General features: G+C 50.4%; 1 protein-coding gene across 1 annotated transcript in view; it reads right to left on the bottom strand.

Annotated features, from left to right (window-relative positions):
- Positions 1-229: 229 nt before the first annotated feature.
- Positions 230-12,034, bottom strand: part of Pklr (pyruvate kinase L/R) — a 39,188-nt gene continuing 27,383 nt past the window's right edge. The window contains exons 3-12 of the mRNA XM_051156925.1: positions 9,623-9,850; positions 5,195-5,286; positions 4,968-5,099; positions 4,637-4,823; positions 4,047-4,317; positions 3,763-3,913; positions 3,396-3,548; positions 3,145-3,311; positions 1,175-1,356; positions 230-678 (exon numbers count right to left, since the gene is read on the bottom strand). Of these exons, the coding sequence (XP_051012882.1) occupies positions 572-678; positions 1,175-1,356; positions 3,145-3,311; positions 3,396-3,548; positions 3,763-3,913; positions 4,047-4,317; positions 4,637-4,823; positions 4,968-5,099; positions 5,195-5,286; positions 9,623-9,850 (1,670 nt within the window). The 3' untranslated portion in view covers positions 230-571. The remainder of the gene's footprint in view (positions 679-1,174; positions 1,357-3,144; positions 3,312-3,395; positions 3,549-3,762; positions 3,914-4,046; positions 4,318-4,636; positions 4,824-4,967; positions 5,100-5,194; positions 5,287-9,622; positions 9,851-12,034) is intronic.

Raw genomic sequence — 12,034 nt, 5'->3', positions numbered from 1 at the left:
ATTTGGCCCTGACTTGAGGCCACCAGAAGATGACACTGTGCTCAGGAAATGGTCATGAGAGTTACACCAGAGGACACAAGTGTCTTAAAATAATGGTTCTATAAGGGCCGGGTGTGGTGGCACACCTTTGATCCCAGCACTTGGGAGGCAGAGGCAGGTATATTGCTGTGGGTTCGAGGCCAGCATGGTCTACAAAGCAAGTCCAGGACAGCCAAGGCTAACACAGAGAGACCCTGTCTCTAAAAACCAAAAAGAAAAAGAAATGGTTCTGTGGAAATGGGACGAGATCACCTCTTTTCTACTCCCCCATTCTAATGATAGGAAGCCCGGAGGAACAGAATTAACCAGCTGGCCGGGATTAAAGGCTCAGGGCATCTTAGTATCCGGCTGAGCGGATTGAGACAGGGATATTCGATTGATGCTGATGCGTGGCCAGTGTGGAATTGGACACAGACATTCAGGGCCCGTGTGAAACACAGCAACGGGGCTAGATGGCAGATGTAGGACTGCCGGGAGGGGTGTGGGTTGAAAGAAATGGGGCGCAGCTAGGCCAGAAGGGGGACAAGGCATTTCAGGATACGCTCAGCACCCGCATAATATTGGTGTAGCCAGAGCCAGGTCGCCAGCCTGTCACCACAATCACCAGATCACCGACACGGAGGAAGCCACGGAGCTTTCCTGTTGGAGAAAAAGGTGACAGTCACTGAAGGGCCTAGGTCAGCCATCTCAACACATCACCTCAAGGCTACCCGGCAGGGCAGAAGGAAACCAACCCGCTGGTTTGAGGGGAGGGGTGTGTGTGTGTGTGTGTGTGTGTGTGTGTGTGTGTGTAGGGATGCAGCATACTGTTTCTGAGCATTAAGCCTTTGCACCCATGTGGCTGCAGTAACGCAACAAGGACAGGTATGGTCATGACAAGTATAAATCAAAATTTAGTTCCAGCCCTTCTGGCTTTCTGCTCCCTTGTTCTACCAGGTTGTAGCAGATAGCAGCAGAGACTTCTTAGGGGTACTTCTGTTTTCACTCCCTTCCCCTCAGATTAACCTCCCTGCTTAGAGCCCAAGACACTTGTCCGTCCTAGTGAGTCCCAGAAAAATCTTGGACCAGTGAGGACAGGCAAAGCCTTTGAGTCGGGGTGAGAAGCCAAACCGAGGAACAGAAAGGCAAGGCTCACCACTCTCAATGCCAAATTGGACCCTTCGGTCCACATCATCTGCCCAGATGGCCTCCGGTGGTTCCCGGTAAAGCAACGGGAAGACTCCTCGGAACAGGTGGACCTGCCGTGCAGCCTGGGCAGAGCGAGTCACAGCAATAACAGCGGCCCGAGGCCGGTACCGAGACAGAAGCTGAGCCGAGCTGGACAAGGAAGAGAATGTTACCTCAGAACCTCAAGAGGCAAGAGTTTGGCCGGGCGGAGGTGGCACACGCCTTTAATCCCAACACTCGGGAAGCAGAGGCAGGTGGATCTCTGTGAGTTCAAGCCCAGCCTGGTCTACAATGCGAGTCCAGGACAGCCAAGGCTACACAGGGAGACCCTGTCTAAAAAAAAAGAAGAAGCAGCAAGATTATGGTTCCTGGTGTCACTAGCAAATCATGTAAGTTACAGTTCTCTGGCCTTTGGCTTGGCCATTAAGAGCATTTGCTGGGTTCAGTTCTCAACACCTATATGGTGGTTAACAATGGTTTGCAAGTCTAGTAGTTCCAGGCCCTCTTCTGGCCATGCAATGGTGCACAGGCAAAATATCCATACATATTAAAAAGAATATTAATAAAATAAATGCAAAACCTGGGCTAGAGAGATGGCCCAGTTCTTGAGAGTTCTTACTACTCTCTGAGAAGACCAGAGTTGGTCCCCAGCGCTCACATCAAGCAGCTTACAACTGCCTGTAACTCCAGTGTCAGAGAATTCAACACCATCTTCTGGCCTCAGGAAGGGTACACACGTGTGCATAAATACACACACACACACACACACACACACACACACACACACACACACACAAACACACACACGATTAAAAATAGTCAGGGGCTGGAGAGATGGCTCAGAGGTTAAGAGCACTGCTTGCTCTTCCAAAGGTCCTGAGTTCAATTCCCAGCAACCACACGGTGGCTCACAACCATCTATAATGAAATCTGGTGCCTCTTCTGGTGTACATAATACATAAATCCTTAAAGGGGGGGGGGGGGAAGCATTGACTGCTCTTCCAGAGCTGTTAGTTCAATTCCTAAAAACCACATAGTGACTCACAACCACCTATAATGTGATCTGATGCCCTCTTCTGGCCTGCAGATGTATATGCAGGCAGAGCACTGTGTACATAATAATTAAATGCTTTAAAAAATAATAAAAATAATCAGAACAAATCCTAAAAAAAAAGGAAGGAAGGAAGGAAGGAGGGAAGAAATGTAAAGCTAGCCAGTCATGGTGACATATGCTCCAACCCCAGCACTGGGAGATAATGGCTGAAGATAAGGTCAAGGCTACAAAGTAAGTCTCAGACCAGCCAAAACTAATGAGACCCTATTTCAGAAAAATCCTATCAAACAAACAACAAGCCGGGCATGGTGGTGCACACCTGTAATCCCAGCACTTGAGAGCCTGGTCTACAAAGCGAGTCCAGGACAACCAAGGCTACACAGAGAAACCCTTTCTTGAAAAACAAACAACAGAAGAGGACAAAACTGTGCAGATGTATATTTATGTCATCCCCAACCTTCACACGATACTTAACGTCTCTTGTTAATCCTGACAACCCACGGGGGAACACACAGCAAACTCACATAGACCCAGGGAGGAGACAGAGGTGGCCTGTGGAGCTCAAACGAGTTACTGAGGGTTCTCACGGCTAAGTTTGAGAGAAAAATCCTCAGCGCTCAGGCTTACTGGACTCTTGGGCAACACCTCAGCACAGTGAAGCCATCTTAGTCCCAGGAGCCCAAATGTCCCGAGGCCAAACCTGCTTAGGTTATAACCTGCCAGTTCCCTGGAGCTCACTGGCAAAGGTCCTAGAGGACCCAGGAGCTGTCCCCGCTGGCCGCTAGCGTTCGTGGAGCTCTTTTCTCTTGCCCCAAAGCAATACCTTTATCACTCACTGAGTCAGCTGCCCCTGACCAAAGCCCAGTTTCCAGTACAATTCTCACCGTCCAGTCTTGGTCAGTACGATGATACCTGCAGCACAGCACTTGAAGGAAGCCTCCACAGCTCCAATAGCCGTGACCTCAGTGGGGTCACGGCTCAGTGGCGCTGCCCGGCGGAGCTCCTCAAACAACTGGCGGTGGTACACAGCGGCCTCTGCCTCTCGGGCAATCTGCAGGCAATCAGTAGGTGCAGAGTCAATTCGGTTTCAGAGGGGTCTGAGTCCCTGGTCTATGGGGTTTTCATGGGTTCCTACCGCGTGTTGCATCTTTACGGCCTCAACCGGGAAGCTGCCCTTGGCCGTCTCCCCTGACAGCATGATACAGTCGGCCCCGTCTAGCACCGCATTGGCCACATCGCTTGTTTCCGCCCGAGTTGGTCGAGCCTTAGTGATCATACTCTCCAGCATCTGGGTGACACCACGGATGTAAAGGCTGTAGAAGTCACATTCTGACTGGGGGGCCTGCCCTGGCTACTTCTCTGGCACCTGCGCCCTTAGAATGCCAGGGTCACGGTGAGACCTTCATGTCATTGCCGTTTGTGACCAAGACACCAGATAGCAAAATGTGGATCTAAGGTCACTCAGCAACCTTTAAAGCCCAGCCCAAGGATTCACTCCAGACCTGTGTCGCGCAAACGACAGGCTTGCCGGCCAGGTTGCAGCGTCCAATCATCATCTTCTGAGCCAGGAAAACCTTCTCAGCTGGGATCTCAATGCCCAGGTCACCCCGTGCCACCATGATGCCATCGCTCACCTCTAGAATTTCATCAAACCTGGGTGGTTGGAGGAATCCAGGCTAGGGCAGAGCCAGGGGACGCATGCCAGTGGCATGCGGAAGGAGGGCAATGGGAAACAGGGGGCTGATGGGAAATAGGGGGCTGATGGGAAACAAAGGCCAAGTCTCACTTCTTCACGCCTTCATGGTTCTCGATTTTGCTGATAATTTTGATGTCCTGTCCTTCCGGCCCCAGGGCAGCCCGGACAGCAACCACGTCACTGGCTTTCCGTACGAAGGAGGCAAAGATGATGTCCACGTTATGCTCCACGCCGAAGCGCAGATCCAAGAGATCTTGCTCAGACAGCCCAGGCAGGTCCACCTCGGCGTTTGGCAAGTTCACACCTTTCCTGCTGCCCAGGACACCTCCGTGCTCCACTTCGGTCACCAGCCCCGCTGGGCCTGTGGGTACAGAGAAGAGCCAGCAGATTGTCAAGGCTGACGCCAGGATATAGGCACCGCTGCAGAGGGGACTCTTATACTTGGATCCTCAAGAAACCAGGGACTTCTGAGCCCTTCGCATACACACACACCCCCACACACCAAGAATAGGCATCAAATGCCCAGCCCCAGCTGGGAATGAGGGCGGGGTACCACTAGGACAGATGGGAAGGCAGACACCGCCAGGGCAAGGTGTGAGTGGTCTAGAGTGGATGGAATATAGAAACCAAAGGGAAGAGAAGGCGCCCCTTACTGGGGCGCCCATTGGGGCATTCCGCACCGATTTTCCGCACCACTAAGGAGATGAGCCCGTCGTCAATGTAGATGCGGCCCCCCACGGCAACGACCTGGACGATATTGGGGTAGTCCACCCATACTGTGTTTGCGTCGCCCCGTGTTCGGAACTCCGGGTCCACAGTCACCAGCACCTGTGAGCCCTTCACAATCTCCACCTCGGACTCTGGGCTCTAGAGTGGGGCGGGGAGCAGAGAGGCCTGAGTTTCGAACATGAGCCCTCACAGGGTCGAGCCAGTGCTGACGTACCATCTCCTGCCCCAGGGCTCTCACACTCCTCGGGACCCTCAGACAATGCAGACCCAGAGGCTTCTCACCCCCTTCAGGACCCCGGTGCGTATCTCGGGTCCCTTGGTGTCCAGGGCAATGGCCACAGGTCTGTAGCTAAATGCGGAAGTCGCAAAGCTCTCAGCCGCCTCCCGGATGTTGGCTATGGACTCTGCGTGGTACTAGCAATGAGAGCAAGGGTGAGACTGGAATTTCAAGGCAAAGTGGACAGGGCCTGAGGCAATCTCCAACTCCCCCTTCCACACCCTCCCCACACCTCGTGGGAGCCATGGGAGAAGTTGAGTCGTGCAATGGTCATCCCTTCCTTGATCATCTCCTTGAGGCGTTCCACAGAGCGTGATGCCGGCCCTGGAACCAGAGAGCCCACTAAGAAGGTCCTCCCACATCTGACGGACACCGAACATATCTGCACCATTGGAGAGACTCCCCAACCCAGGAGTCCACCATTTTCATACGTTCCTCTTCTCACAGGCCACAGACTCCCTTACCCACTCCAGCCAGTATACACCCCCTTGGGAAGGCAGCTTGTGGGGATGTTTAGCCTCAGGCTGGCCTTTGGTATCTTTGTTAGCAAGTGACTTGCCATTAAGTGCCACGCTGTGGAGGTTACTCTAGGTGTGAAGGGTCAGAACTCAGGGTGGGGTTGGGCCTGGTGGCACACACCTTTAATCCCAGCACTTGGGAGACAGAGGCAGGTGGATTGATGCGAGTTCGAGGCCAGCCTGGTGTACAAAGGGAGTCCAGGACAGCCAAGGCTACACAGAGAATCCCTGTCTTGAAAAAACAAAACAAAACAAAACAAAAACAGAACTCAAGGTGGGCCAAGAAGGCCAAGAAGGTGCTTTTACAGCTGAGAGGTCTCACTGACAGAACTGCACTCCCTCCCAGTCGCCACCGTTGTCAGCCCACAGTAGCAATAGCACTTGACACATACCCCTCCCCTTCTCTGCCTGGGTCACTTTTTTTGCTACCCTGGAGAAGGGCCACCTATATGCTAGGCAAGTGAGTGCTCTAACATTGAGCTGCACCTGTCCTTTGTTTCTCGTCCATCCTTCCTTCCATATGTCTTTCCTGCTCAGACAGGGTCTCCTGTAACCCTGGTTACAGCCTTGAATTTGGTCTGCTACTGAGGCCAACCTTGGACTTCCGGTTCTCCTATCCTCATCTCTCCTGTACTGCGATCAAGGATGCCCTCTGCCACGCCCAAGTTCTGCAGTGCTAGGGCCTGAGCTGGGGTTCATGCTCACTAGGCAACCATGCTATCCACTGAGCTACGCACCCACCCTCTTTCTCCTTGAGACAGGGTCTCATACAGCCTAGGCTGGCCTTGAACTATTATTCTTTTTCATTCTAGTGTGTGTGGTCAGAATCCATCGCGTGTGTTTCAGGAACTGAACTCGGGTCATCAGGCTCCATGACAACCCACTGAGCCATTTTACTAACCCCTGGGCCTAAATACTTCATCCTCCTGCCTCTGTCCCTCAACTGATACTATTAAAAGAATACACCACCAACCTGGCTCTCCATCACACGTGTGTGTGTGTGTGTGTGTGTGTGTGTGTGGTGTATATTTGATGTGTAGTGGTGTGTGTCTGCCCTGCCCTTAGCTCTCACCATTTTTACCTTTACTCCTCTGTGATACCAACTGTCCTTAACCATCTGTGTGCAGGTGCCACCTTTCTCTTCTTTTTCTTATTTATTTTTTAGATAGGGTCTCTACTTAGCCAAGGTTGGCATAAATTTACAACAATCCTCAGATCTCAGTTTCTCCAGTGTGGAGAGTACAGGCATGAATCACCACACTTGCTAGTTTCTTATTTATTTATTTGGCTTTTCTTTTCTTTCTAGTTTTATTTATTTATACATAATGGTGAACATTATGTATACAATGTTCTGCCTGCATGTACACCTGCAGGCCAGAAGAGGGCACCAGATCTCATTACAGATGGTTGTGAACCACCATGTGGTTACCGGGAATTGAACTCAGGGCCTTTGGAAGAGCAGCCAGTGCTCTTAACCTCTGAGCCATCTCTCCAGCCCTTTTATTTGGTTTTTCAAGACATGGTTTTACTGTGTAGCCCTGGCTGTCCTGGAACTTACTTTATAGACTGGAATGTCTTTGAATGCAAAGATCAGCACCTGCATCAGCCTCCCAAATGCTGGGATGTGTGCCACCACTGCCCGGCTCTAGAGTTAAATATTTGACTCCTTACTGTCCTTGGATGTTGGATGTGTTCATCACATTCAACCCACCAACTCATCAGGAAAGTCCCAAGGCTCAACCTTGAAAAAAATTCATTTAGAATGAGAACACTTCTTACCCGCTGACCTGCAAGGACTGTAGGACAGCCCTGTCCTTGCCCTATTCAGCCCATCAACCTATTTCCAGATATGACGATACTCATCTGTCACCTCAGCAATAAGGATGTAAGGCAGAATAATGAAGAGTTCCAGTCTAGCCTGGGCTACAGGACCTAGCCTGGGCTACCAGGCAATCTGGTGAGATTATGTCAAAATAAAAAGTAAAAAGACAAGCGGAGCCGGGTGTGGTGGTGCATGCCCTTAATCCCAGCACTTGGGAGGCAGAGGCAGGCAGATTTCTGTGAGTTTGAAGCCAGCCTGGTCTACTAAGCAAGTCCAGGACAGCCAAGGCTATACAGAGTAACCCTGTCTCAAAACAACAACAAAATAAAAATATAGCTAAGGATGTGTGTGACTCACAGCCTGCTCAAGGCCCTGAATCTAATCTCAGTGCCCTGCCACTCCCACGCCATGCCCTCCTGGGCCTCCCTTCCCCCAGTCTCTTCTCGGCTCTATGCCTAAATGCTACTCTAGGCCTCCTTTATGTTTGAAGGTTGACTTTTCAACTATGTGTATCTGAGTGTGAGTATGTGAAAATGAGTAAGGATAAGTTGATGTTATCTTCCTTAGAGCTGGAGTTACAGGTGTTGTGAGATGGCCTATGGGGGTTCTGGGACTGAACTCAGGGCTTCTGGAAGAGCAGTCCTCAATCTTAATGGAGAGCCATCTCTCCAGCCCCAGTTCCAGGGCACCTTGATTTAGGGTCTGGGCACTGATTCTCCTTTGCCTGGACTTCTTCTTCCCGATAATCTGCAGAGTCCCTTCTCTCTCTTTCTTGTTCTTTCTTTCTTTGTTTCATTGTATTTTCTTCCTTCCTTCCTTCCTTCCTTCCTCCCTTTCTTCCCTCTTTTAAAAAAAAAATTTCAGAGTGGCATGTAGCACAGACTGACCTCAAACTCCATCCCTAGTTGAAGATGAACCTAGGTATCTGCCCCTCCGGCCTCTACTGCCCAGTGCTGGGATTATCCGCATTCAGTTCAGTTCTATGTGATGCCAGGAGCTTCATTCCCTGGAGGGAAACCCCCTACCAACTGGCTACATCCCCGTTACATTTTTGTTTTTTACATTTTTGATACAGGATTTCACTTTGTATCCCCAGCTGGCCTCAACCTCCCAGCAATCCCCAGGCCTCTCATCCAGGCTGTGGGGGTTACAGATGTGACCCCTCCACCACTCTCATCTTCCTTTCCTGCAGTGGCCCTAGCCCCTGTTTAGGACCACAGTCTTCCTCCTGCCCTCATGCTCCATATTCCAGACTACACCTTCTCTTTACTCACAACTTTTATTTTTTTCAAGACAGGGTTTCTCTGTGTAGCCCTGGCTGTCCTAGACTGACTTTGTAGACCAGGCTGGCCTCAAACTCACAGCGATCCACCTGCCTCTGCCTCCCTAGTGCAGGGATTAAAGGCCCAGCTACTTATAACTTTCTAACATACCAAATTAGCTATTTTTTTTCCTTTTTTGGTCTGTTTGAAACAAAGTTTCCCTATGTAGCCCTGGCTGTCCTGGAACTCACTTTATAGACCAGGCTGGCCTTAAACGCACAGAAACCCACCTGTGTCTCTGCTTGCAAAGCTCTGGGATTAAAAACTTGGGTCACAACACCTGGCTTTGAATTAGTTACATTTTAATAAATTATTGCTTAGTTTTTTTTTTTTTTTTTTTTTTTTTTTTTTTGTTCCACCTGCTAGACTGCTCTTGCCTGTTTGTTTACTGGTCCACTCCCAATTCTAAACTTTGACTTATAGGTATTTAACAAGCATTTGTTAAACTGGAAGTGGTATCACATATCTGGGATCTCATCAGGCTAAGACGAGATAATAGGGGCTATGTAATAAGCTCCAAACCGTCCAAGGCTACCTGAGACCCTGTCTTAAACACCCAGCCTCAAGCAGGGTGGGGTGGCACAAACCATTAATCCCAGCCCAGCACTCAGGAGGCAAAGGCAGGTGCATCTCTGAGTTTGAGACCAGCCTGACCAACAGCCAGAGCTACAGAATAGAAAGGCCCTGCCTCAAAAAACAAACAACCCTCCCCCCCCAAAAAAATCCCCTCACAAATATTTGTTGAATGAATGATCATGTCAAAGATGGCTATATGTGTGTGTGTGTGTGTGTGTGTGTGTGTGTGTGTGTATGTGTATATATATATATATATATATATAGAGAGAGAGAGAGAGAGAGAGAGAGAGAGAGAGATGTGTGTGTGTGTGTATATATATATATATATATAGAGAGAGAGAGAGAGAGAGAGAGAGAGAGAGAGATGCCTTGAGCCATGCAAGCAGCCCTGTGTGGTTTCCGAGAGGTTGGGGGGATCTTACCAATGGTGGCAATGATGCTGGTGCTACGAGCTGCTACAGGCTCTGAGTCGATGTCCAGGAGGCAGAGATGTTCCAGGAAGGTGTCCGCCATAGCTGCGGGCAGTTGCTGCTTCTGGAAGAAGGCAGTGCCCAGCTCCTGGGTCAGCTGGGCCACACTAGCACGTCGAAGGTACCCTGCTGGCCCTGCAGTAGAAAGAAGGAGACTCAGGGTGTTGCACAGACACCTGCCTGTCCTCCGTGTGCTTCCCGTCAGTGTGTGCTGCGTCTGTTCAGCTCTCCAGGTTGTGTGAGGCCTTCCTTCAATCTGAGTATCTTACGTCTGTTACTTTGTTTAATCTCCAGGGTCCTATAGGGTAGGCCGTTAGGCATGTCCTATTCCAACTTTACAAATAAGGGAAAAGTCTGAGAAAGATAAAAATACATTTTCCAGAAGAAATGCAGCCACGGAGTAAGAGGATTCAAATCTCGGCTTAACTCCAAGCGCAAGTTCTTACTACCCCGCTACAGAGACCCTTCCTCACCCCAGACTCCCCTCAGACCGTTTGGCTGCAGCCTTCCCAGCCAGCTCCTTCAACCCTGCATCTCATTACCTCGCCCCAGATTCACCCAGGCAATACCCCTGTTTACTACTTCCTTACAGCTCAGGCAATCCAATGCCTTCCCCACCCCGCTCCCCTCCATGTTTCCTCCATCCACTCAGTGCTGCACCACGTCCACAAGCACCTGCCATGCTGCCGCGTACCTGCCGGGTCTGCGGGTCAGCTTTATGCTGCGCTGCTTGCTGTCAGTGGTATGAGACCTGAGGACTGGTTAAAGTATAACCAGCTAGCATCTCTCTTGCCAATGGAAGCCTTGCACACCAGGGGCCAGAGTCCAGGAACCACGGGAGGGCCCCGTGGCATCCAAGCTGCTGGATCCCCTTTGGCCTGCCTGCAGAGCCTGGATCAAAGGCTCAGATCGGGTCTGTATTTAGCACAGGTGACAGTGTAATGGGCATTCTTTCCCCAAGGCCTCCACCCCCAACTCTGACACTATCCTAATTCTCCTCTCTGTTCAGCGGTGTCCCTTCGTCTTCTTACCTCCTGGAGCCCCACTTAGGACAGACTTGGCTAAGTCTTTTTGGGACCTATTGACCCACGGCCATTGCTGCTGGGGCAGAGAGTCCTCTTGGACAGACATTGCTTCCAAAGCGTGGGACTGGGGCTGCAGGAACCACAGACTGGGAGGAGAGAGTGCCCTAACTGCTGGCCTTATCTGAGGCAGCCAGAGAATAGAAAAGGGGCACACCCAGTAGGCAGCCCCGTCCACAGGGTGCCTTCTTGAGGGCTGCCAGTTGTCTGCCCCCCACCTTTTCCCTTCTCTTCTGTCATCTGTTTTTACTGATCAATTTTCAGTCCACTCAACATTGTCTGGTCATCAATTCCAATAGAGAGATTGACTAATTGATTGCCAAGGACACAATCCTTTTCTCTTTGTTTTGTTTTTGTTTTGTTTGTTTGTTTGTTTGTTTGTTTTGAGACAGGGTTTCTCTGTGTAGCTCTGGATATCCTGAACTCATTTTATAGTCTAGGCTGGTCTTGAACTCAGAGGGATCCGCCTGCCTCTGCCTCCCGAGTGCTAGGATTAAAGGCATGCGCCACCACGTCTAGCCTCTTTGTGATTTATTGAAGAGAATCTTAGGTATATTCTCAGGGCAAGAACTTCAAGGCGGGACTAGATTGTGGGAAAGAGGGAAGGAGAACACTTGGCAGTGTAAAAGTCAGTGGGCATCTCAATGCCTCCTCATCTGTGAACACAAAGATGAAACCATGGCCATTTCTGTAGTTAATCAGCCATATTGATAAACTTGTGGGAGCCGGTCCCGAGTGCAGCCAGACCTCCTCAGCCATCATCGGGATGCCCTCACCCAGCTCGCTCTTTACCATAGCACCAGGGAGAATGGCCTTGCCTTGCTGACCACCACCACGAGGGTGAACTGCAGTCCTGCTGGTAAAATTCCCAGTGAGTACCCTCCATAGGTTACCTGGCACTTACTGCTTTCCTTCAAATCCCAGATGGCCCAACGCTGGGGATCCCCCTGACCCCACTCTAGGGTGACTTTGCAGGTTTGGCCTTGATGAAACAGTGGGATTCTCTGGGAAGGCTTTGATGACATTATCCCTGTGACATTGGCCAGTATTTGCCGATGCACTGCCACCTAATATCTGTTGAGCATCTGTACTGTGCCAGACCTTGAGGGCTCAGATAGAATTCTTCCCATCTGTGGATTATAGTGTAGTGAGGAGAGTGACCACTAGCAAAGAAACAAACAAACAAACAAACAAGAAAAGAAACAAAGAAAGAAAGGTTATAAACTGGGTCAGGGCTGTCAGGGATAGCACACAGTCCTGGGGCAGAGAGGCCAACATATCT

This window comes from Acomys russatus, chromosome 15, assembly GCF_903995435.1.
Source record: "Acomys russatus chromosome 15, mAcoRus1.1, whole genome shotgun sequence".
Taxonomy (NCBI): Eukaryota; Metazoa; Chordata; class Mammalia; order Rodentia; family Muridae; genus Acomys; species Acomys russatus.
This window is presented reverse-complemented; position numbering and strand designations above follow the sequence as displayed.